This window comes from Panthera pardus, unplaced genomic scaffold (genome assembly GCF_024362965.1).
Source record: "Panthera pardus isolate Hobbes unplaced genomic scaffold, ASM2436296v1 HiC_scaffold_11, whole genome shotgun sequence".
Taxonomy (NCBI): domain Eukaryota; kingdom Metazoa; phylum Chordata; class Mammalia; order Carnivora; family Felidae; genus Panthera; species Panthera pardus.
The window spans coordinates 57,201,037-57,228,606 of record NW_026526666.1 but is presented as its reverse complement, the minus strand read 5'-3'; the positions used below and the strand labels follow the sequence as shown (position 1 = coordinate 57,228,606).

Genomic DNA, 27,570 nt, shown 5'->3' with positions numbered 1-27,570 from the left:
GAGGAGGGGGGTTAATATGTGAAGCAATGGATGTGCTAATTAACTCAGTGGAGAGGGAAATCCTTTCACAATGTAAATATATATCAAATCATTACACTGTATACTTTAAACATCTTACAGTTTGTCTATTATGCCTCAAAAAAGCTGGGGGGAAAAACCCTGAGAAGATTCCCCAAAAAAAGAAAAAAATTCATTTCCTCTGCTTAGTTTCTCTACTTATACCAGATCTCTTCCAACTTGCCCCTTTCTATCTATTCTCCACCCTTAGCCACACTGCTTTGTGCCCTGGAAGGCTGTCATGTATGGATGACGTCAAAAGATTCCTGTGTTTTGGTGAGATTTGACCAATAGTAAGTGATGGCAGGAGGAGAGAGGAAAGAGAATGAGGGCAAGGTGTTCATTCAGCTGGCTCCCTTCCTCAAAGGTCAGGCTGGATTGTTTATATCTCATGACCAAAGTGATCTATTTTACATAACTATTCCTGTTTGATTACTTACAACTACTCTTCCCATCATGCCTTTGCCTGAGGGAGACAGCTCTTCTCTTACTGGCCTCAGGATACCTAGGATATCTCTCCTAGCACTCATGTTAAAAGTCCCTTTGTAAATAGACCTTCCTTGAGACATCTAATTTGAATATGTCATTTATTTCTTTTTAGACACTAATTTAGACTATTGAGAGGAGAACTCCTCTCTCTCAATAGTTGTAACAAAAGCCCCAGGGAGGAGGCTCCTTGGCTTCCGTGTCAGAGTTGTGGTCATAATCACCAAAAACTGTGGCCAAAGAAATGAAGTGTTTTGATTAGCCAGACCTGGTTCGTGTATCTATCCCTGGAAGGATCAGCCCTACTGCAACCACATGGATTGAGAGTTTGGGAGAGATAGTTCCCCAAAGGAAAATCTGAATGGGCATGGATTTTAAATGGGCATCTGATATCTACAAAACCAGGCAAGTTTCAAATGTTTGGAGTCTCAGCTCACCTATAAGTTAGTGATAATACATTATCTAAACTGGATAAATGGACCCAGGCTCTCCTTTAAGTTTTCTCATGTCTTTAGAATCTATGGATCTAACTCCAACAATGTACACTGGTACAACTGAACGAACTTAATTCTATTTCCTGCTCTGCCACCAAATATCTGTATGACCTTGGACAAGTCAGCTATCTTTTCTGGGCTTCTATTTCTTTATCTGTAAAATGAGATGGTTGGACCAAATGATCCCTTGGGTGTACTCTAGATATAAAATCTCCATGAATCTATGATCATCTCAGAAATTCCAAGTTCTCTTAGGGTTCTTGGATTGCAAACATCACAGACAAACTCAGTGTAACATAAGACTTCAACCCTTGGAAAAAAGGAATCTATTGAAAGGATGTAAAAAGTGATCCAGTCTAAGGAAAACATTAAGAAAAACACTTTGGAAACATCAGTTATCATAGCCTCTTTGGGATTGTAAGCATTAGAGTCATCTCTACACAATGCTTCGGTCCCACTTTTCATCCCCCCCCCCCCCCATAATCCCCCTGGGTATTCAAACTCCCAGGTATAACCCTGGGATTGGTCAGTGTGAGCTGCCTTATCTTCTGCCTGGGGGTGGCAGAGCACCTTGTTGGCTTTTCCACCACACAAGACACCAGGAAAGAAGAATGGTTCCCCAAAGGTAGAAAGGGTAACGATCAAACAGAAGCTACAGATAGCCTTTATACAAGCCAGTGACAACATCAAAGCTGGGTGCCATTCTGCTTTGCTTATTTTTCCAGTAGAGCTCTGTGTAAATTCCTTTTAAAGTTTTCTTGGAATTATACATGCAGTGACTAAGTCATAGTCCCAGAATCTTAAAAAAAAAAAAAAAAAAAAAAAACAGGATCAACTTCCCAAATTCGAATGAACTGGTTAGTTCACCAAAAGATCTAGAGATTAAAAATGACAATTTTAAAATGAGATTCACTTCTCAGAAACATTGTAAAGCAAAGACCAATGACTTGGGTTTTTGTTTTTGGTTTTTTTTTTTCATTAGACTATTATTTTTTAGCCATGGGCAAATGCTCATAAAATGAGACATTACTTGAATATATGAATGCAAATTCAAGAACTCCAGCAAAACAGGTTAATAATTTATAAATACACAAAATGAACCAAGACCTTTTTCAGCCACAATCAGTGTGTATAGATACCAAAACCATGTAATTACAGAGTAATTATCCAATTCCTAACTTGGGGCTTCAATATCAGCACTGAAAATTATGAACCAGTTATACTTGGAACTGTTGTAAGGTTTTAGAGTGGAATGAAATTATCATGAATTGGCAAGTTGTTGGCATCTTTAAGGAGAATTTAAATATTTAGTGTTGAAATGGACATGTTACAAGGGTCTGCATATGCATTAGCAATGCATATCACATATGCATGTGCCTTCTATTTATAGTTCTGTGTTTGCATGAATATGGATTTATTTACCTTGCATTCATAAACATTTGCAAAGATTACATTTTTTATTTCAGGTAAAGGTTTCATTTTTCTAGATGTGCTTAGCCTGCATAATTTAGCTACAGTGTTTCACTAATAAATTAAAATGAGTTTAAAATAAAATGAAAAAAAATTAAATGAGTAGGGGAAATCTTCCTAAGGAACTGCTATTCTGTTACTCCTTAAACCCCAGCTCTGAAAGTTGTAGGCACTTAGCTAGCAGGCCTACAGAAGTTTCATGGGGTCTGATGCAGGGCTTGGACACAATGTACTCAACAAATGAGTTATGAAGAAGTGAATGGATGAAGATCAAAATGGTTCACACGAGTTTTGGGATAGAGCTCACATTCCTATTCCAAGGAGGAGAACATCAAGTTATGTTTAGAACATGCCACAGGAGATCTAAGATCAAGAGGTATATTTCCCAGCTATGGTCTAATTCCAAGTGATTTCTGGCTTTAGCTATTTGTCATTATAATGAACACAGCACCTGATCTAAGATCTTCTCACCATGACATGGAAGTGGAATAACGGTGGTAAAATGGTAAACCCTGCCAATAAAAGATCCATATCCAATAGCCTGGACTCACACCTTCACTCTAAAGATGACTCAAATGGAAAGAAAGAAAATAGAGGTGGAGAGTTTGAATCCCTTTAGTTGCTCTCTGCCTCCACCTTCCCTGAGGGAAGCACAGTCAGCCACAGCAAGTATTTCCTAAACTACTGCTGTGAATACACACTGCTTGTGTTGGGACACAGAGATGGGTCCAGCATTGTTCTTGCTCTCACTGATAGCTGTAGTGTTAAAATTAGAGGAAATCACGGAAGAAGCAGTCACTGGAAGCTAGGGCAATAAAGGGAGGCTCTGCAGACATAGTGAGTCGTTAGCTGGATGAGAAAAGTTGAGATGGCTTATGAAAGAAGGAAGAATGGGTAATCGTGCAGTTGATGAGAACCACAGAGTTAGGAATGGGTACAGACACCGGACACTAAGTAGAACAGTGTGAGTCGCGAAACATAAGCAGGGAAGTAATTGGAAATCAAATCCTGCACTTTGCCTTTAAGCCAACTGTTCTCAATTTTGGCTATTCATTAAAATAATCTGAGAAGCTTAAAAAAAAAAAAGGCAGTATGTAGGTCCAATCTCTGGAGATTCTGATTTAATTTGGTCTGGGGTAAGGCCCAGTCATGCTTGTTTTATCCTTTTTTTAAATGTTTTATTTATTTTTGAGAGAGAGAGAGAGAGAGAGAGAGAGAGAGAGAGAGAGAGAGAGAGAGAAAGAGGAGGCGAGGGGCAGAGAGAGATGGAGACACAGAATCCAAAGCAGGCTCCAGGCTCTGAGCTGTCATATCATTGGATTCTAACTCACAGTCTTCTACTGGAGGGCTGAGCAATGAGTCTTGTTATAAAATGGAAGGAGAGGGCAGGATAACACCTCAAACATTTGAGAAAATATGGTGTCCTGATCCTGTGGTCCAGATAGTCTGACTCAATAGTCTGAAATGAAGCTCAAGCATCTGTGTTTTCTAAGTTCTGCTGGCCACTCTAACATTCAGATCTACTCCCAGAACAAACAGAACACAGAGTTTCTAACTCCCACCCCAGACCAATTGAATCAGACTTTCATGGTTGGACTGAGTACTGGCCGAGTACTTTATAAAGCTCATCTGGTATCCTCAAAGTGCAGCCAATGTTGTTTATCAGATGAAACATGGATTCCAACTTTTTTTTTTTAATGTTATGGCACACATAGAAATTGATATTTATAAAGCACACTGAAATATATTAGAGAAGATTTAGGGGCTTGGTATATGGAAATATGGCATTGGTTTTAGAAAACATCTTTTCATTATTATAATCATGATATAAAAATTTGAAAATATTGTAAATGATTATAAATTTAGAATTTATAGAAAACTTAAAATTATTTTCATAAATTATAATGCAAGACTGGAGTTTGCACTTATAATTAAATCTTCATTATCAGATTTTTTTTATGCTTGAAATAACTACATGCAGTCTTTGATAAAGGTTCTTAAACTAATAATCTCTTCAAATACTTAATAATTACTACAAAGAAGAAATTTTTTCTTTCACAAGTAGGTGATAAAAAATCCAAACAATTTTTAAAACTGTTCAAAAATGTGCAACAGTTAAAATCATGAAGATTCTGAGAGCTCTCTTTCATCAACAAAGATAGTGTTGAAATTTATTATGAAAATGTAAATTGGTATAGATACCAATCAAACCTTCTTAAACCTGGTATTTTAAAGCTTTTACTTTTTTAATGTTTATTTATTTTGAGAGAGAGAGAGAGAGAGAGAGAGAGAGCAAGAGAGAAAAAGCCAGTGAGGGACAGAAGTAGAGGGAGAGAGAAATTCTCAAGCAGTCTCCCCGCTGTCAGCACAAAGCCCAATGTGGGCTCAATCTCAGGAACTGAGAGATCATTACCTGAGCCGGAAATCAAGAGTAGGCCACTTAACCAACTAGCCATCCGGGCACCTGTACCCAGTATTTTCAACAGTGATGAACCTACAGTTGGGCTTGTGTCATTAGTCATTCTGCAGTTGCTTGACCAAAGAGCAACAGTCATGAGACGACCAAAAGATCTTTATGTAACTAAAGATAAACACTCTGTGACCTGAAGATAACATGCCAGAAACTTCAGCCCATTCCCCTCTCTCCATCCACCTTCTGTGAACTGGGCACTGTGCTTCTTGAGGACTCCTCAAATAGCTCCTGAGTCGTGATCAGCAGGCTGTTGAAGTGTATCTCCACATTGTAATCACATGCTCATCCGCATGCCACAGTGGCCCAGCAAGTGTTGGCCATCACACCATAACCCATTCCAGATGGCGCCAAACATTTGTGGGTTCAGGACAAAGATAAACCTAGAGGCCCACATGCCATATGACTCAATATTTGAAATTTATAATCAAGACAGTAAAAGGTTAACTATATATTGATAGACACAAAAATCTAAAAATATATGTAAAGCTATAGCTTTTATATGATTGGAAATAAGCAAGATATCAAAAATAACAGGATTGAATTATTGTATATGTCTGAAAGTTCTACTTACTAGTGGTTGAGGTTTGTTGAGTGATAAGGTAAAAGCATACATAATTTATAAATTACTATATACTAATTCCACAAAGTTTATTCTTCTTTCTTTGTTTTGGCAAAATCTTTAGTTATGCGATCATGATTAAGATTGTCACATAACCTTTATTCTTTGGTAGTAATGCAAAATGATGCACTCATTCCTGGGCCACTGCTGTTCCCACTTTTTTTTTATTTCAATTTGGAACATCTCACTCTTTACAGGCAGCAGCAACTGGAATTGTCAACAAAATTATTAGACCAATACTCAGATTTATAAAGATTTGTGAATTTTAGGTATAATCAAACACAGTAATGGGATTACATGTGACAAAATATCAAAGAAAACTTTACATACTTTTAATTTCATTGTGTAAATTATCACATCATCTTCACCATTTTTACTTATTTTTTTTTATTATTGAAGTGTAATTGACACACCATGTTATAATGGTTTCAGGCTTACAACACAGGGATTTGACAATTCTCTATATTACTTAATGCTCACCATGATAAATATAGTCACCATCTGTCACCATACAACATTATTTCAATTTTATTGACTATATTGCCTATGTTGTACTTTTCATCTCCATGACTTATTTATTTTATAACTTGAAGTTTGTACTTCTTAAGCCCCTTTATTTATTTTTTACCATTTTTAAAACAATACCTAAACCCATAAAGTAAGGTAAAAATGAATGTCACATTTCATAAATATTACTTCTAGACCTACCTATATACAATATTAAGACTAATAGGAATTTTGGGGCACCTGGCTGGCTCAGTCGGTTGAGCATCCGACTTCGGTTCAGGTCATGATCTCAAGTTTGTGGGTTCGAGCCCTGCATCTGGCTCTGTGCTGACAGCTCAGAGCCTGGAGCTTGCTTTGGATTCTGTGTCTCCCTCTCTCTCTGCCCCTGCCCTGCTCGCTCTCTCTCTCTCTCTCTCTCTCTCTCAAAAATAAAAAAATAAACATTTAAAAAAAAGAGTAATATGAATTTTAACTATTACAAAATGTTCTCCATCTGCCACAAATAACTCTTCTGGAACCCCACTAGAAGACAGAGATGCAAGAAAAGGGATCCTCTACACCTCTAGGAAGTGATTGTTTATTGAGCAAGAATCTATCACATTTGAGCTATCTGAAAAGAATTGACAAGTTGACTAATTTGCCATTCCTTCATCTGAGAGCGTCTGCTGGTCAAATATTCCCCCACAGACATCTCTACAGAAAAAGTAATGATCAACAAAATGAAAAAAAAAGACATACAGATGGGAGAAAACATTTTCATTTTTATTTTTTTTAATGTTTTATTTATTTTTTGAGAAAGAGAACATAAGCGGGAAAGGGTCAGAAAGAGAGAGGGACAGAGGATCTGAAGCAGGTGCTTCACTAACAGGCGGACAGCAGTGAGCCCAATGTGGGGGCTCGAACTCACAAACCACAAGATCATGACCTAAGCTGAGTCAGACACTCAACAGACTGAGCCACCCAGGCACCCCTGGAGAAAACATTTTCAAAGCACACATTTGATATAGGGTTAATACACAAAGTATAAAAGGAATTTATACAATTCAATAGCAAAAACAAAACAAAACAAAACCCTAAATAATCCATTTTAAAACAGGACAGAGTATCTAAATAGGCATTTTCCAGAGAAGATATTTAAATGGCAAAAAGTACATAAAAAGGCACTCTATGTTACTAATCATTGGGGAAATGCAAATCAAAACCACAATGAGATATCACCTCAAACCTGTTAGGATGGCTACTATCAAAAAGACAGAAGACAACAAGAGCTGATGAGAATGTAGAAAAAAAAGGAACCGTTGTATACTGTTTAGATTGGAAATGGGTACAGCCACTATGGAAAACAGTATGAAAGTTCATCAAAAAATTAAAAATAGGGTGCCTGGGTGGCTCAGTCAGTTAAGTGTCTAACTCTTGATTTTGGCTCAGGTCATGGTCTCATGATTCATGGGTTCCAACCCCACACTGGGCTCCACACTAACAGTGCAGAGCCTGCTTGGGATTCTCTTTCTCTCTTTCTGTCTCTATTTACTCTTCCCCCCACTTGTGTGCATGCCTTCTCTCTGAAAATAAATAAATAAACTTCAAAAAATTGAAAAAGAACTACCATATTACCCATCAATTTCACTTCTGGGTATATATCTAAAGAAAACAAAATCACCATCCCAAAAGGATATCTGAAACCCATGTCCATTACAGAGTTATTTACAATAGCCAAGATATGGAAGTATATATCAATGAATGAATAGATAAAGAAGATATGAGAGATATAGGTATAAATATAGAGATAGATAATAGATAGATGGAGAGAGAGAGACAGAGAGAGAGAGAGAGATACCAGGGTGCCTGGGTGGCTCAGTCGGATAAGCATCTGACTTTGGCTCAGGTCATGATCTCACAGTTTGTGAGTTCGAGCCCCATGTCAGGCTCTGTGCTGACAGCTCTGAGCCTGCAGCTTGCTTTGGATTCTGTGTCTCCTTCTCTCTCTCTGCCCCTCCCCCACTCGTACTCTGTCTCTGTCTCTCAAAAATAAATAAATGTAAAAAAAAAACTTAAAAAAAAGTTATATGTAAATTTTATATCAGTAAAACTGGGAAAAAATAAATATTCCCCACATTCTCAAGTGCAGATTATCTGAGATATTGCAATGGCACAAACCACAAGTCTTTAAAGAGGACATACAACAAGAGATGTAAAGGAGTTTTTCTTTGAGGTCTGAAAGGTATTATTCATGATAGTAGATATATAGAATTAAAGTGAGTTGTGCGTGTCAGTCTTCAACAATAGATCCTGAGCTACAGAGGTATTCTTGAATAAATCTGTTGTGCTTGTCATATGTGCAGCCCTCCAAAGCAAAGCTCAGTGAGGGGGTCCCTATGACTTAGGTCTACAGGTAGTACTAAATCTAATCATGAACCCTCAGAGGTGACTGGCTAGACAATATTGGGGGAGAGGGTACTTCAGTGGAAGGATTATAGAAATGAGAAGGGGGCCAGAGGTAGGAGAATCACAGGTTAGGAGGTGTGTGCCTTTGCACATGAGTTACGGTATGAGCAAGCTTTCATTTCTCACATGAGAAAGCAACATCAGCAAGATGGCAGAATAGAAAGTGCCAGACTTCATTTCTTGACTTAGCAACAACATATATGATCCAAAAAGCCTTTACAAGAGCTCCAGAAATCAGTTAGGAAATCGCAATACCCCCAGGCTATCTCAAAGCCAAGAACAGTTATGTTGAAGTGGGTACGTAAAGCCATTTCACTGCAACCACATCTGCCTCTCCCAAGCCAGCACAGTTTGCAAGTAAGATGAAAAGTCCAACTCACAGTTTCTCCCTTAGGAAGGAAAAAGAAGAGTGGAATGTATGTCCAATGTTTCAGCTTTTCACAGGGCTGCCTGAGGTGGAACTGGTTTCTGTCCTGCCTGATGTGGAAAGGTGATGGAGAACCAGCATACCTTGGATGCCTGGGGGCCTCAGGGAACAAAAGAGAGTTCAGCAGTCTATGAAACTCTGTGGGATTTGTAATACCACAGAAAGAAACCGGAACAGTTCACCATGATCAGAAGTAGGCACTCTTGTGGCATCTCCCTTGAGAAGGAAAGAAAAGAGTGAAATGTGGATCTAATGTTCCAGCTTTTCAGGGGGCTATTGGAAGGACTGATTTCTGTTTTGCCTGACTTAGAGTTCTTATGGAACTGCATACTTTGGATACCTGGGGACCACAGAGAACATTCAAAGAAGAATTAGCACCAATCCTCCTCAAACACTTCCAAAAAAATTGAAGAAGAGAGAACACTTCCAAACTCATTTTATGAGGCCAGCATTATTTTGATAGTGAAGACAGAGACATTATAAGAAAAGAAAACTACAAGCCAATATCCCTGTTGAATATAGATGCAAAACTCTTCTATAAAATACTAGCAATCCAAATTCAACAGTATCTTAAAAGGATAATGCACCAGGACCAAATGGGACTTATTCCTGGAATACAAGGATGATTCAACATACAAAAAAATCAATCAACATGACACAACACATTAATAAAACAAGGATAAAAATCACATGGTCATCTCAATAGGTAAAGAAAAGGCATTTGACAAAATTTAACATCCTTTCATGATAAAAAGACTCCATAAACTAAAAACGGAAACAAATGGTCTCAGCATAAAAAAGACCATATGTGCAAAGTCTATAGTGAAAAACTCAACAGTGAAAAACAAAAAACTTTTCATCTAAGATGAGGAACAAGACAAGAATACCCAATCTCACCATTTCTATTTGACATGGTACTGGAAATCCTAGCCAGAGCAATTAGACAAGAAAAAGAAATAAAAGTCATCCAAATTAGGAAGAACGAAGTAACATAATCTCTATTTGCAGATGAGATAATCTTATATGTAGAAAACCCTAAAGATTACACATACAAAAAAAAATCTGGGGGCGCCTAGGTGGCTCAGTGGGTTAAGCATCCGATTTTGGCTCAGGTCATGATCTCACAGTTTGTGAGTTCAAGCCCTGCGTTGGGCTCTGTGCTGCCAGATCGGAGCCTGGAGCCTGCTTCGGATTCTGTGTCTCCATCTCTTGGCCCCTCCCCTGCTCATGCTCTGTGTCTTTCTGTCTCTCAATAATAAATAAATGTTAAAAAAAATACCTGTGAAACTAATAAACAAATTCAGCAAAGTTGCAGGATACAAAATCAACATACAAAAATTAGTTGTGTGTTTATATATTAACAACAACCTGAAAATGAAATTAAGAAAACAATCCCATTTACAATAGCATTAATAAGAATAAAATACTTAGTAACAAATGTAACTAAGGAAGTGAACAACTTATACACTGCAAACTATGAAGTATTGCTGAAAGAAATTAAAGGAGACATAAATAAATGGAAAGAGATCCCAAGTTCATAAATTGGAGGTTTAATATTGTTTAAATATCCATACTACCCAAAGCAATCTATAGATTCAATGCAAGCCCTATAAAAATCCCAACGGTATTGTTTTCTACAAAATTAGGACAAGCAATGCTAGAATTCATATGAAACCACAAAAGATCCCAAATAGCCAAAATATTCTTGAGAAAGCAGAACAAAACTTGAGGCTTCACATGTTTTCACTTCAAAACATATTACAAAGCTACAGTAATCAAAACAGTATGGTACTGGCATAAGGACAGACATGTAGACCAGTGAACAGAACAGAGATCTAGGAAATAAACCCTTGCCTATAGGGTCAAATGGTCTTTGACAAAGATGCCAAAACTATATAATGGGAAAAGGATAGTCTCTTCAACAAATGGTGCTGGGATAACTGGACGTCTAAATGCAGAAGAATGGAACGGGACTCTTACCTGACATCATGCACAAAAATCAACTGCAAATGTATCAAACACTTAAATGTGTGACCTGACACTATAAAACTCCTAAAAGAAAACGTGGGGGAATAACAGTGGTCTTGGCAATGAGTTCTTGGACACCAAAGCACAGACAACAAAAGCTTAAATAGACAAGTGGGACTACATCAAACCCAAAAGCGTTTTATGCAGGAAGGAAAACAATCAACAGAGTGAAAAGGCAATTTACAGAATAGGAGAAAATATTTTCAAGCCATACATCTTATAAGAGATTAATATCCAAAATAGATCTAATTATACCATACCACTTAATGACAAAAAACAAGTAACCTCATTAAAAAAAATGGACAAACGACATGAATAGACAAGGACCTATCAATGACAGACAGGTATATGAAAAGATGTTCAAAATCACTAATCATCAGAGAAATGAAAATCAAAACCACACCAAAATATCACTTCACACCTGTTAGGATGGCCATTATTAAAAAACACACAACATAAAGGGGGGAAAAAACATAAAATAACAAGTTCTGGTGCAGATGTGGAGAAATTGGAACACTTGCACCCTGTTGGTAGGAATTTAAAGTGACACAGAAAACAGAACTGCTGTAGAAAACAGAACGGAGTTGCCGCCCAAAACTAAAAATAGGATCCAGCAATCCTACTTCTGAATACCCAACAAAAGAATTAAAATCAGGATCTTGAAAAGATATTTGCACTCCCAAGTTCATTGCAGCAATATTCATAAGAGCCAAGAAGTGTCAACAACCTAAAAGTCCATCAACAGATGAAAGGATAGAGAAAGTAGAAGATATACATGAAATGAAATATTAGTCAACCCTTAAAAAGAAAGAAATCTCATCATATGTTACAACATGGATGAAACTTGGAGGCATAGGCTAAGTGAAATAAGCCAGTCACAGAAAGATAAATACTGCATGATCCCACTTATGTGAATGATCTAAAGTAGTCCAACTCTTAGAAGCAGAAAGTAAACTGGTGGTTGTCAAGGGCTGTGGGAAGGAGAAATGGGAAGTTGTTATTCAATGAGAATAGAGTTTCACATGCAAAATGAAAAAGTTCTAGAGATCTGCTATACGATGAGGTGCATATAGTTCACAATACTGTATACTTAAAAACAGTTGAGAATAGAGATTTCATGTTATAGGTTTTCTTACCACAATAAAAAAAAAATTATAAGAGACATGAACAGCAGCTACACTCTGTAAGCAATGATCTAGACAATATAGTTTGCCCAGTACAGTGGTTTTGAAACTTTACTTAACATTGGAATCATTCTTCACTTAAATTTTTCCAGTAAACTCGATAAAGAAGCTATAAAAGCAGAAGTACTTGTATTGAGCTGTGTTGGAAGAGAAGGATCCAGATTTCAGAGAGCACACACTGTCACTGAGACCTCTCACTGCCTCTCAGCCCGGTCGCCAAGAACCCCTGATATAGTCTTAGCTCTCCTCATTTTATAAAGAATCAGTGGCCCCAAGACAAAAAGGGACTCACCCCAGAGTATGCAGTGAGTTAGTGGCATGGCCCTGGCTAGAATCCACATCTCCCGGTTCCTAGCTTGGTGTTCTTTGCATTCTCATTAAGCTTCTGGAGACTAAGCTGGAAAATATCCAACTAACCATAAGAGACAACAGAGATAAAGGGTCATGCAGTGGGGTGTGGAGGAAGGGGGACGTTTTTAAGACTAAACACCAGTCAGTGGATTTCCAACTTCAACAGTGTTTTTAAGGCCTATTTGCTTTCATTATAGAAATAATATCCATTTTTTAAAGAAGATTTTGAAGCTGCAGAGAATCAGGAAAAGGAGAAAATATATAATCCCCCCAATTATATACAGAGCCATTAACACCTGGATGTGTTTTCTTTCCGTCTTTTCCTTCCAAATAGATCATTGAGCTTTCACTGAACTGTGTTCATATTGTATGTCCAATTTCATACCCTGCTTTATTTACACTATAATAGCATAAGCATTTTCCATTTGTAAACATTTTCTTTCATGGTTACATAATATGCTTTAAAGTGGTTGTGCCATTCAGACCATTTAAAAAATTTTTTTCACTATTTCAGATAATATTAAAATGAACATATGTCTCTACATATTACAGTCAATCCGTGTTTAGGATGGAGTACCAGGGTAAAATTATGGCATTAAAGATTTAAAGATTTTTTTAAAGTTTTTTGGCAAATTGATCCATATCACTTATAATATACGTCTTCTTATTTTTTGCACAATTACACATTGTTTTAGAATTCCAGAAATAGAAAGTATGGATAAATAATAATCATAACAATATTCGCCATCATTCCCTCAGCCCGCAGGGAGAAACTACTCATCATCCTGGCACATTCCTTCCCTACCCTTTAAAAAAATAAATACGTATACACACATGCTTACAAAACTGAAACAATCGCATGGCTTTAGTTTTTGGTAGAAGAGTTTGTGAGCATATTCTCATGTCAATAAATAATACCTGAAAACCAAAAAGATTTTCTTTATTAAACATAACATTTAATCCCCATCACATAGCCAAACTCTGTCTCATTTGTCATACCCATCTCCCCATAGCCATGTAACAGACAGATTACATGCAGAACCACTCCTAATAGGACAATCCTCAGGGAGTAATCTTGGCTGCAATTCTCATGGGAAGTCTGAGAAATTAACCCTAGATGGACCCAAGGCAGTAGCCATAGCAATTGGCAATTCTGCAGAGCTCAACTCAGAATGATGCTCCAATGTGCCAGCCACAGGCACGGCTATGGGCCCTGAAATGTGGGTCCCTGGTTTTTAACAAGAGATTTTTTCCAAAAGCACAGTGGTAGAGACAGAAACTTTGGCATCAGACCACTCCAGGTTCAAGTTAGGACTCTGCCTCCTACTGGCTGTGTGGCTTGGATTAACTTAATTGCTCTAAACCCTGGTCTCCTCATATGCAAAGCTGAGTGATGAGAGTTGCTACCTCATACGTCTGATGATGATCAGATAAAACAATGCACATAAAGTACTTAGCAACACGTCATAGCAGGCTCTCAATCAATTTCAGCTATAATTATTTGAGGAGTTCTGGCAATTCACAGCTTTCTCTTCTCACTCACAAATCTGACTTTCTCTTTCCCCATTTATCTATTAACAGAAAATATTTTTTAACTGATAATCCCCAAAGCAGTAGTTCGGCGATGAATATGGCAGTTCACGATGTTTCATATTTATCTTATTACAAATTCTATTAATATCTTCAAATGGCTGAAACTGTCATTAACTATTTTCAAGAAATAATTTTATTCAAGCATTTCCAAGTCTCATGAGCTTTACACAGCAATATCTCCTTCAACTGTCACAAGCCTGTGAAGTATTATCATTACCATTTTTCAAATAAGCAAACTGGCATATAGACAGTTCAAGAAATTCGCTCAAGGTCACATCACTAGAAGTTGAAGACTCAGGTTTGAATCCAAGTTTGCTGGACTACAAGCCCTAAGCCCCAACCAGGGGTTGGAGGGGATCAGGAAATCTTTTTCTGTAAAGGGCCAGATTGTAAATATTTTAGGTCTTTCCAGCTTTATGGTCTACACTGTAACTACTTCACTCTGCAACTCTAGTGTGAAAGCAGCCATAAGCAACATGCAACCAAATGTGCATGCCCTATGCCCAAGAAAACTTGATTTTGGACACTGAAATTTGAATTTCATATCACTTTATATGTCCCACTATGTTATTCTTCTTTTCATCTCTTTCCAAATATTTAAAAGGTAAGAATTATTCTTAGCTTGGGGGCCATAGAAAAACAGATGGTGAACTGTAGATACATCTACAGAGAATGTGAAGGTCAGGTAATGTGAGACTCTCCGGGCACACTAGGCTATTTTCTGCTCACCAGTTCCCCCCCCCCCCCCCCCCGCCGCTCCGTTTTTGCTGTGTTATACTTTTGAACTACAAACCTCTTACCACCATCCTCCTTCTCAACATCTGCATTTGTCTGCCATACTTTTTCATTCTTCAAGCCAAACTGCACTGTCCTTCTCACAGGGAATGCAACCAACCCATCCTTACCACCGGCCCTGTATTAAGTTTGGTGCCCTTTTTCTGTTCTCCCTTAGCACCCTGTAGGTTCCCATCATAATGACTATCACACTGGATTGGCATGGCTTGCCTGCCTGCTTTAAGGGCAAGTGCCGTGAAAGCGGATTCCCGTCTTGATTATAACTGAGACTGCTTAGTAACTAGCACGGTGTTTGGCATATAAGAGGAGTTCAATAAATGTTGGAAGGAAGGACAAGTGGGGGAAGGAAAGGAGGGAGGGGAGAGAAACCAATGAAAGAAGTTCTCTACTGTAAATACAGGTTCTGGACTGGAATGTGGAAAGGTGGAGAGTAGGGAAAGAGCCTACCCCAAATCATTAGAAGAGACATGCAAGGAAAATTGCCCAAAGTGCATGTGGAAATCCTATTTCTGCTTCTGATGAGGGACAGCCCATGATCCCCTCTGGTAGTATCTGCCCATTGTGAGGGGACAGTGAAGAACAAGGCAGAAATAAGTCTCTTGGATTTCTCCCATAAAGGTCCAGGGAAAAGGTACCAACTAAGAGATTCTGTGTGCCCCCACAGACTCCCAAGTCACTTACATCATGTTCTCCAGTAGAGTGTAGAGATGGTAATGTCTCAAAAATCAAGATGGCTTATTCTAAATATCTTATATTCTTATATATATGTTTAAATGCTATAGCAAATGAAAGAGTCCAATTGAAGGTATAAAGGAAAAAGAAATTAAGGAGTCAGGATTAGATGGGGGTGTAGATAGCCAAAAGCCTTCTTTCAGCTCTAAACAAATTTGCTCTTTTTAAAAGATTGTGGGAGCTTAGATTTGTTCTCCAAAGCTCTCCTTTGAAGCAAAGAATTTCATCACCCCATACCATTAATGCTTCAGATTTGGGGGTATTTTTTTTCCTTTCTTAACAGGTGCTCTATGGGAGAGCTTCTTTGAGATGAAAATATAGGGACTAAGAAACACCAATTTCTCACTCCACTACTGCCTTTTGCTTCCCCTCTTCTCTCACCCAAATTCTCTTCTCCACTGAAACAGTACCCCCAGGGAGATGCCAACACAGGCTTCTACTAAGACACTCTTTGGTGGTTCAAACAGAGATCTGACTGTATGGGTTTAGAGCCACACTCCAAACCTCTCTTTTATTCATTCCCACTGAACTCTTGTATATGCCAAGGAATGTATCTGCCACTGGACAACTGGAGAAAAAGCCAAGAAATGCCTTGTCCTCATTGCTTTGGCTTTCTTTCCCTGCCCCCTATTGTTCTTCAATGAGAAGGGGTGCTCCTGGATGTACTATGTAGATTCTGCTCAAATAGGAAATGAAGTCTTCTCCTGGAAATTTGGGAAACTAATAGAGCTATGGACTGGGACCCATAAATTCTAGGCCCAAGTCTGCCACTAGCTTGGCAAGTGTTTTTAAGCAAGACATTTGACTTCTCCGAGCACCAATGGATCCTCTGGCATACATCTAGAGGCACTCCAGCTATCGGGAACATCGGAGCCTGACAGCTGTCAGCTGAAAACCCTCTGGAATTTGTCTTTGGCTGAAAGATCCATCTAGCCCAAAGTCTCTTCTTTTTGCCCAAGATGGTTCATATTCAATAACTGGTCAGTGATTGCAAGAGTACAGAGGCTAGGATGCAGAGAAAGGAGAAAACTTTTGCACCGTTGGTGGGAATGCAAGCTGGTGCAGCCACTCTGGAAAACGGTATGGAGGTTCCTCATAAAATTAAAAATAGAACTACCCTACAACCCAGCAATCGCCCGGCTAGGTATTTATCCAAAGGATACAAAAATGCTGATTCGAAGGGGCACAGGCACCTCAATCTTTTTGGCAGCACTGTCAACAATAGCCAAATTATGGAAAGACTAAAATGTCCATCACCTGAGGAATGGATAAAGAAGATGTGATGGGGCACCTGGATGGCTCAGTTAATTAAGAAGATGTGATATATAGGGGCACCTGGGGGGCTCAGTCGGTTGAGCATCTGACTTCAGGTTATGTCATGATCTCTGTCAGTTTGTGAGTACAAGTCCCACGTGGGGCTCTGGGTTGACAGTTCAGAGCCTGGAGCCCTCTTTCTGCCCCTCTCCTGGTTGCACTCTGTCTCTTTCTCTCTCTCTCTCAAAAATAAACTTAAAAAAAATTTTGTAAAAAGAAGTTGTGATATATATATATATATATATATATATATATATATATACAATGAAATATTACTAGGTGATTAAAAAAATGAAATCTTGCCATTTGTAACAATGTAGCTGGAACTAGAGTGTATTATGCTTAGCAAAATAAGTCAGGCAGAGAAAGACAAATATCATATGATTTCACTCATATGTAGAATATAAGAAATACAACAGATGAACATAAGGGAAGGGAAGGAAAAATGAGATAAAAACAGGGAGGCAACCATAAGAGACTCTTAAATACAGAGAAAAAACTGAGGGTTGCTGGAGGGAGGTTGGTGGGGGGATGGGATAAATGGGTGCTGGGCATTAAGGAGGGCATTCATTGGGATGAGCCCTGGGTATCATATGTAAGTGATGAATCACTGGGTTTTACTCCTAAAACCAATACTACACTGTATGTTAACTAACTTGAATTTAAATAAATACATTTAAGGGGTGCGTAGGTGGCTCAGTCAATTAGGCATCCGACTTCGGCTCAGGTCATGACCTCACAGTTTGTTCGAGCCCCGTGTCAGGCTCTGTGACAGCTCAGAGCCTGGAGCCTGCTTCAGATTCTGTGTCTCACTCTCTCTCTGACCCTCCCCCACTCACACTCTGTCTCTGTCTCTCGAGAATAAATAAACATTTAAAAAATTAAATAAATAAATTTAAAATAAAAATAATAAACCTTAAGAAAATAAACCTTATATCTCAAAGGCGTGGCCCCATGCCCAATTTGGAACAGTTCTGCAGGGCCATTCCAGCATCTGGGCTCCCTACAGAATTACCTAGACCTCTGTTGGGACTGCATGGATTTTTAGCTCCTCCTTCTTTTACTTCCATGTAGGTACTGATCCTGACTGCCACCCCAGTAAAATCCTTGCATACACATCTCCACAAGTCTCACACAAGACTCGAAGTTGGTTTTGGAGGAACCTACCTGGGACACCGGTCCCTAGCTTTCCCATGGATCCAGTAAGAGGGCTTTGCAAGATGCTTCCATTTCTGTCCGTAAACGTGAGTAAAGCACAAGATGCAACTGCCAGGTGTATAATATAATCAGCAGAGGCAGCCACAGCTGGGTCTCATGTATATCTGAATCCAACTGATTACAGAATTCAGGACATCAGCTCTTCAAACATTATGAAACTAGTGATACAGTGACAGAGACACTGAATATTTGGATCTCTGGGTTGGAGGTCTCAAAACTAGCTGGGTAATTCCCGGTAATTCTCTCAGTTGGGCTTCATTTTCTTAATCTACAAAATAAGAAGCTTTGTCATAGTCCCTCTGCCTCCTCACGTTAAATGAATTTATGTGATCTTTGGTTTGAAAAGAAAAAAAAGTTAATTTTTGGAGAAATCAGCCTCAATCAGTCTTTCATTCACCAGGAGCCAAAAGTGTATATTAGGTGCCTAATTATTCATGGCTCTTTCCGGTGCCGCCTGTAAGCCCCGCCCTCTGAAATCTGTGGTCTGGTGCTGAGTGACGTGGCTAGGGAGCCACAACGCAGGCAGCCTCCTTGGATCCACTATGCTACTCATCCACAAATGAGAAATCTGCTGGAAGATCACTCTGTAATTTATAAGGCTCTAGAGGATTCCCAGAATAACTACAGGGAAACAGAAACTAACCTGTATTGAGCACCTGCTCAGTGATAAGTTTCTATCACTGACTTTGGCCCTTTTACATATGTTGGTTCATTTAATTCAGACAACACTCCCTGGATGATGGCCACTGCCATTGCCATCTCCATTTTACAGACAAGCCTCCAGAAGGCATGTGACAATGCAGAGTCCTGCATCGAATGTGGAAGAAGCAAGGCCAGACTACCACCATGGTTCCGTCACACTGTAACGGAAGTGCCCAAGAGCTCTTTGAGTGCAGGTCCCCTGTCTTTCTTACTTGTATCCTGAGCAGCCGGCACAGTGGCCAGCATGAGTTACTAGATGGCGTGTTTACCACATTAGTTCATTAAAACCTCCTGACTTCTCTCCTTGCTATTTCTATTACACTATCATACAATCAGCCTTGCTAATTCACCTCCAGATTTTTCCAAAAAATGATCAACCTTGAGAAAGACAGACAACCAACACCAAATAACAACGATGTAACTTATTATAGTCTCCCAAGTTATATGGTGACACCAGTCACTTGGCCCCTCCGGGAATTAATAGCTGGCTAACTAGCCACAGCACTGTCTACTTGCATGAGGTTGGCTCACTTGGGCCCGCCAAGCAAGGGCTCCCATTGATTATTCCTAAAAACCCGTTCCATTCTGAAAGCCGTTACCTTTTAAGATGTCTTAAATACATCCGCCTTGTCATGTTTAACCATGCCCACAAAAAGCATCCTAAAGATATTCGATCATTCAATTAGACTAAATGAGGCCAATGTATAAGCTGCTGCCTCAGAGGTTATCATGCTTAATAAAACATACTTTATAAACCCCATGGAGGCCGTAATTAAATTTACAAGCAGCCTGACACACAACTTTAACAGAAGATGCCTGAATGTTGTGCACGCGTGTATATGTGGGTGTGTGTTTCGCGAGTGCATGTGCGCATTTTAAGGTCCTGTTCCATAAGGATTATAGCTCCCCTGCTGTTTGGAAAAGATAATTTCACTTGTAACACTAATAACTTGAGCAGGGGAGAAGCTGGCCTGGTGAATGGAATGCACTTCACTGCACATCTTGGCTCAGCTAGAAATCGGAAACAGATGGTCCTTGCGGCTGGTTTCCCACTCGAGCCCGCTCACTGCCAGCCTGTGGTCTTCGGTGGGCCGCTGCTGGCAGTCTGTGACTTGAACATAGTAGGACAGTGGCAAAAGAAATCAAATCTTTTTCAATGAGCAGCAAGTTATAATGAAATTTGACAGATCTGACATTCTATACCCAACATCTAGTTAGAATATATTAACCTTTTAGTTTTCTTAAGCGCCTTGCGTGGAAGTTGTGAATATACTTATTAGAGGGTTGTGTTCTATGCCGTTTTCCCTGTCTTTTTTTTTTTTTCTCTTTTAACAGGGGGCAGAGGGTTTAGTCCAATCTTGGGTGGCAGCTGGTTAACAGAAAATGCAGAGAAAGGAAAAGTCAAAGAATGTCTAAATGGAAATGAAGTACAACAACTGCCACTAGAAGAAAACTCTTTCTTTGCAGGGCATGGAGGGTGAGTTTCCGCTGAAAAAAATTATCAGTATTTTTTTGAGAAAAAAAAAATATATATGCTAGTTCAAAAATCTGGGCAATCTCTGGGCATATCATGGAAACGGATGGGGCTGTCTGGACCCCCTGGCATTTTCTTCAATTCTGCCCTTTTCAGCTTCGTAGCGTTTCCTTTTGCCATACGGTGAGAAAACCATGCCAGGTGACTTGGGACACCGGTTTCTTAAAGTCACCACGCTCGTGCCTAGTAATGACGTGTGCCTGTTCTGAAGACTTTGCTACTGTCCTCACAAAGGGATAAATCTGCCACCAAAGACCTTGGCATTTTCCTGGGCTTCGGAGGAACTAGACTATCTATCCTTTTGTGCACATTCTTACCCTTATTCCAAAGGTTACATCTGAGTACACACTCATTTCGAGGCTGGACACTGATGTCCTGAATACCATTTTAGGATTTTTCACCTGGTGAAGGTTAGAGAAAAGACTGAGGTATTAACAGTAGATAATCCTTCTTCAATACAGGCTTAAAAAAAAAAAAAAAGGTCTCAAATGCCTATTGCTCTAAACCAAACTTCTCTACAGTTTCAGCAAAACTGTACATTTCTAATTTCATGATTTCCAAGAGCCTGGAGATTCAAAGCCGTACATATGTGTTAAGCCCAGCATCCAACTCTACAAAAGAAATTTTTAAAAATCTTCTGAGAGCTACCTAATCAGAGTATGAAAGCCCTTTTAGACATATAGACGTACGGTTGAATCTTGGCTCTTCCTGCTCAGTATGTGTCATTAGGCAAGACTCTTACTTTTGGACCCTGACCTGCAAACTGAAAATAGTGATATGAATCTCCTAGGGTTGTTGTGAGGTTAAGTGACTTATCATACCCAAAAGCACCTTAAAAATACCTGGCATATAGCAGGTGCTAAGTCCTATTATTTCCCCTCTTTCATGGTTTAAGAGGCAATACCAGGGGCGCCTGGGGGGCTCAGTCAGTTGAGCCTCTGACTTCGGCTCAGGTCATGATCTCGTGGTTCATGAGTTTGAGCCCCACATCAGGCTCGCTGCTGTCAGCTTGTCAGCGTGGAGCCCACTTTGGATCTTCTGTCCCCCTCTCTCTGCCTCTCCCCAGCTTGCACTCTTCCCAAAATAAATAAATATTAAAAAAAGAGAGAGAGAGAGGCAACACCAGAGTGGTAAATTTCCAGAATCATAATTCTTAGGCTTGAATCCTTCCATCTCTAACTCCAGGACCCCAAACAAGTTGCTTCAACTTTTGGAGCCTGGGTTTTTTATTTTTAAAATGGGGTTAATAATAGATCTTATATCATAAGGACGTATCCGCAAATAAAAAGATCTTAGAACAGCACCTCTCTTTAAGAGGAAGCACTCAATACATGTTAGCTGTTATTATATGGTGCATTCCAAATCAAGTTACTCTTCTCCTAGAGTTTTAATTTTCCAATGGCTCTAGAAACCAAGCTTGAGAAAAAGGATAAAAAATCATTTTAGTTGCCTGTGTTGCAGAAGTTGCCATTAAGTGAGTTACAAATAAATGAATGAATGACATAGGTGCATTAAAGATAAAAAATGTAGTCAATTTATGTGAGTACCAATGAATGATACAGATATGGAAGCCAACGGGAATTCAAAGGTACTGGAGATCATTATGGACTGGCGTCTCAGAGAGGAACGTTAACTTGCAAAGGCAGATGATGTTGTAGGAGGGAAAAACGTTTCAGCCAAGGTGAATGAAAAGGTGTAAGTTTGAGAAGAATTGCATAGAGGGTGTTAAGAGCTGCAGTGGAGCAAGACACAGATTATTAGACGATTAGATTATTGGACTGTTATTAGATTCTTAGATCAAAGAGAAGGGACCTAACCCAGCCTCACCAGATGGGATCAGAAGAGGCAAGACAGGATTGAACTCAACAGAGGACTCGTATTAACAAAACATCGATAACAAAACAATACCGGTGCTTGAGCACTCATTATATACCAGGAATTATTGTCTTTATGAGTATTTTTGCTAAATAACTGTTTAATTTATATTTATATAATTATCATATTATATAATATTATATAAATATTACATCATATCATATTTATATATTATATAAATATTATATCATATTATATAAATATTATATATATGATTATCTTCATTTTCCTGTTAGGACACAGAGAATCAGAGAGTTTAAGTAAGCTGGGAGTGGTCACACAGTAACCCACTAAGCCAGGATATGGGCAATTGAACTTCAGAAAGTGTGCTCAGCCACTCTACTCCCCAGCCTCTGAAAAACATTAATATTTCGTTTCATGTTACCTTTTAGCAGCACCTGACAGACTCAAACCCTTCCTTGGTATCATACACCTGTTGGCAGAGAAGTCTTTGAGGCCTTTATCCAAGTACTGCAGCAAAGATAGAGATGGGAATCCCACATTCCCTCAGCTCTCCTGGGTTCTTCCCACTCATGAAAAGGGGGTAGCTGATTTGGGGAGCTTTGGCCACAAGAGCCAGAAAGAGTCTGGAAAGTAACTTGCCCTTTGCCAGAGGCCAATTTGCTATTAGAAAGCAATTCCCTTTCTAATGCTGCCCCACAGTCCCCAGACCGTATCCCTCGCACCTTGCTCACACCGTGTGGAAAGCCCAGCGGTTAACCCACCCCTTGGCTTCATAGCTGGAGGATTCCCACTTCTTATAAAACACCTTCAAAGGAAGTAAGAAAGTCCAAATCCTGATGGGGTTACTTCTTGATGAGGGCCCTGGTGTTCTTTTTTTTTTTTGCTTCAGACTCATTCACGTGCAGTGGGAAGAAGTATTCAAATGACAAGAGTTAAATTCAAAACATGTAGCCACTTTCTGTTATATTTTTTTTTTCCTGACTGAAAGCAAACCATTTAGATGTTTGTTTCCAAAAAGGCATCTGTCAGCAATCAAAGGGGAAAAATGCATAAAGCAAATGCAATTGTTTGGAGTAGCATTTCCTGGATCATGTTAAATGCTTGAATTGCTCCCCATTATGCTCACCAAATAATTTTATTTCCCACAATAATTGCAATATTTAACATGTTTTATTTAATCTTGTTTTAAGGCTATTAACAACGGGCCACACTGTGAAAAGGCTGATTGCTGTATGAGAAAGGACAGCTTCCACCAGCCTCTTAGAGAACAATGATAAAGTTAAATGCACCTAATTGTTCTGGATTTAAAACACTATTATCCAATAATATTTCTCGTTTCTTTGTTCCAAACTACTATGCCATCTCCTGTAAAACCTTCCAGGGTATTCCATCATTCACAAAGTAAAATCTGGACTCCAGTTTACCTTATGCCCCATTCATTCATAAATAATGGGCGTGCACAGGGTGTTCTGAGTCTCAGAAATGCAGCCGCTCAGATAAGAGACACCTCGAACTTCAGAGGCTGCCGCGTGGCCGACTTAGAAATTGTAAGGCTGTGGGCCCACAAATCCAAAATGCCCCTGTGCCTTTATGCCCCCGGAGAATGCGGAGAAGACCCTAAAGCAAAGAAACTTTGGTTTGTCTGCTTTCCAGAGGCAAGTAGGAAAGGATGAAATGGAACAGGAGGCTGATTCAAATGCAGAAAGCTTCTCCACTTCTTTTCTTACTCCCTTTTACCCTTTTGTTTTGTTTTGTTTTGTTTTGTTTCCAGTTTATGCTATTTTACATTTTATGGAGAATTTGCAGCATTTCTCCTTTGCTTTCTCTAAATGACAAACCGCAGAAAGACCAGGTCATTTAATGACGCTGCAGTTACAGGAGGCAACAAATGTTTTTGGCTGGCGAGCTCAGGGCAAGATCCTGGCGGAAGGTCCATTTGCTTGTGGACGCTGAAGGTAACTTAACATTGCCCGCACTGCTGCGGACTCTTTTTCTGGAAAGGGAGGTAATTCCAGAGTAATAAAGAATAGAATGTAAAGACGCTTCTAAGAGTGACGGCAATATCCGTATTTGATAATAATGCCCGATACCACCCTCTACCCCGCTATGATGAGAAAAAAATCCCATTACGCTGAGGGATGAGGAAGAAAAAAATGTCATATTTATTACACTTGTGGCTAATTCTGTAAAAGCAGTCTGTGCATCGTGTTGCAAATTATAAAACATTTCAGATGCAACTGGATAAAATTTACTTTACGGAAATTATTTTTGTCAAAGCAACTATCGACCTGATGCTAAAGAGCTAGCCTAACACCTACTGAGGAAGAGGTTACGAGTAGGAAAGCAAATGCCACCAAAGTTAACCTTTTGGGAACTTAAAATGTGTCCTGAATAAGTTTGTCTAAATATTATTCAGTTGGAAATGTGACTAGAAAAAAATCCACTGGATAGTTGGGCTGTAAATGCACAACTCTTTAAATAATCACAGTTCAATCGCCCTGAAAAATGCTTGAGATAAATTCCCTGAGGCTCCTGAGTGCCCATATAGGAGACTTGCAGTGCACAGAACTGTAATATCACTGCTAAGTTCTTGGGGATTGAGGAACCACTTATATCCGGGGGGGGGGGGGGGGGGGAGAAAAAATAGGATGTGTTCTGTACACTGCTCTTATAAAGGTATTTCTGCAGTTCCTAATTTCACACAGTTTGAAAGAATAAAATATAGCAAATACAAGGTATTCTCTCTACGTCTTCTCCCCTCTTGGTCCTTGAGTAAAATGACTGGAAATTCATTAGTTGCCTGGACTTCTCACTTAAAAAACAAAAAATTATTTTTATAGTCACTCTTATTGGTAGATCCGTGCTGTGGTTTATTTTTTCCTCTACAGAGAGGATGTGTGGTCAAAAACCCCTGTGAAGACAATCGCTTGGTTACAGTAAGGAAATCAGATGTGATTTTCCCTGAATAAGGAAGTAGTCATGTCAAGTTTAGCCTGAATTGTGTTAAACTGAATTGATAATGACTGATCGCTTTATTTACAGAGAATCAAAAAGCTCAGAATTCATTAAAAAAAAAAAAATAGAACACCAAAAAGTAGAGATGGCAAGTAGCCTAGCCTAGGTTAGAACTTGTGAATATCAGTAATGTATTTCCTCACATTAAGACACACATCTAAATACAATGCCAGCGAAACCAAAAATCTAGGGACTCTGAACACTGTTGTCTCATGTTTATGTTCCTTCACAACCAAATTAACTAATGAATTCTTTAAAAAAATAATAATAATAAGGTAAGGAAGGAGAAATATTTTTTCCCTGGAATTTTTTTTTTCTCCTTGGAAAACCTGTTCAGCTGTTCCCAGATCTAGTTTTAGACTTTTCGCTTTGCTTCCAATGAGATGTGTAAGACAGGAAAACTGAACTAAACATTTTTTTTTAAATGCACAGCTCACGTTCTCGAGAAAAGTGGCTGTGAAAAACAGATACTGAATCAGACTTAAAGTCGAAGGGGGGGCGGGGGGAGTAAAAAAAAAAAAAAAAAAGCCCAAAACATCGCATGATAGTCTCTAAGCAGTTCCATCTGTCAAGCAGAAATTTTAGGCTAATAGCCTGTGGCGATCTCCCTCCGCAGTCCACTACCTGCCTTTGTCCTATTAAATCTCTTTATTCTCCTTAAAAAAAAAAAAAGAAAGAAAGAAAGAAAGAAAAAAAAGAGGGGGGATTGGTTGTTGGAAGGAAAGGAAAAACCTTGCAGACCAAAATCATCTGAGTGATGAAGCCCTAATTTTAACCGCCTCTCTTTGATGTGTAGCCGTGGGTCCTTGTTTTTAAAAAAGGAGAGAGAAGACAGTGCTAGGAGCAGAAGACTTTTCGTCTCCACTTCACCTTGCCACTGGGTCTGTGAGAGATTGGTTCATTGTCAAGGAGATTTTTTTTTTTACCCATGATTCCATATGGTATGGACCGGACTACATGTTGCCCCACATGCCACTGCAAATGTTTTCTCAATTAGGTGTCTTATCTCCCGTGAGTTAGCATCAGATGAAGCTTGCTGACAGCGTAATGGCAGGGAAAGCTTCCGACGGCTCCATCAAATGGCAACTCTGCTACGACATCTCGGCCAGAACTTGGTGGATGGTGAGTTGGCAGCCGGGCTGCTTTTTTTTTTTTTTTTTTTTTTCCCTTTTCTACTTTCCCTCCCTCTTTGACAAAATGTCCCAGACCTCACATTCATCAAATTCACATTTGATTTTTTTCACACTCTTCAGTGAGGCAGCCTCACACTGCTTCCTCTTGCCATCCTCTCCCTGCCACTCTGCGACTCGAGTTCCCAGCAATGCCTGCCCTGGTTTGCCATGGGACAGTGTTGGAGAGTTGGTGGGGCTTTTTTCTTTTCTTTTCTTTTTTTTATTTTTAAAGTAGCAGGAGCTTTAAGGTGGAGGTGGGTATTTTAGCCAAGTCGGTCTTGGGGTAAAAAAAAACAAAAAAAACAAAAAAACAAAAAAAATGAAACGCTTGTCCTGGCCCTCAGGTTTTGCTCCCTCTCTCTAGCTTCACATCCCCTTTACTTTTGTTTTCAGGGGATATGGGGTGCTTGGTTTTTCCTCGGCTGTGGTATTTTCTGAGGACGTGTGTTTGGACACTGGGGAGAAGCAAGCCCTGGGCGAATTCCTGTCCTGCCCCATTAACTGGATCCCCTGGAGTCACCTGTGAGAGAACTCTGGGTCCCCACTGCCTGTTTTCCATCTGGGGACCTATAGCTCTCATCTAACTTTTCCCCATTTGTTTATCTCAGAGCAGGTCTTAAGTCTCTTAGGACTCTAGCTCTGAGTGGGAAAGACCCCCACACGCTATCTTTTGGTGATTCTGGGTGCAAATAAAGTTTTAATAAAGTTCTACCCTGCGCCGCAGAATGAGTTAACTCACATGTCATGGTCAACCAGGCCAGACAACCTTTGACATCTCGGATCTATAAGAGGTAGAGTGAGTTGGGAGGGTGCACAATAGCTTATTGTCACGGGAGATGCGAGTCCTGTGAGGAAGACAGTCCTCAAATCATCACTGCCCTCGTTAGGGTGGTGTCCGTTAAGGATTACTTCGTTAGCAGAGCATTTTTAGTTTTCCGTAATTATTATTCTTGCGGCAAGCGTGAATTCTTCCAGGGAGTGAAAAAAAAGTTTGCTGCCAGGACAATGAATGTATTATCCGTTCCTAACTGGACCGTGAACTTCAGCTCATTTCACATAGATATCAGTTTAAGAAAAAAAAAAAAGAGAGAGAGAGAGAGAGAAAGAGAGAGAGA

At 39.4% G+C, this 27,570-nt stretch overlaps 1 protein-coding gene and 1 long non-coding RNA gene across 3 annotated transcripts in view; one reads left to right on the top strand and one right to left on the bottom strand.

Moving 5' to 3' along the window:
* LOC109266773 (uncharacterized) overlaps window positions 1-27,570 on the bottom strand; it is a 67,711-nt gene that overhangs the window by 38,428 nt on the left and 1,713 nt on the right. The window lies entirely within an intron of this gene.
* NFIA (nuclear factor I A) overlaps window positions 26,295-27,570 on the top strand; it is a 571,401-nt gene continuing 570,125 nt past the window's right edge. Inside the window, exon 1 of one of the 2 annotated variants that reach the window (XM_053894638.1) lies at window positions 26,295-26,405. In XM_053894638.1, the coding sequence (XP_053750613.1) occupies window positions 26,310-26,405 (96 nt within the window). In that variant the 5' untranslated portion in view covers window positions 26,295-26,309. The remainder of the gene's footprint in view (window positions 26,406-27,570) is intronic. The other variant, XM_053894628.1, reaches the window with a different exon arrangement.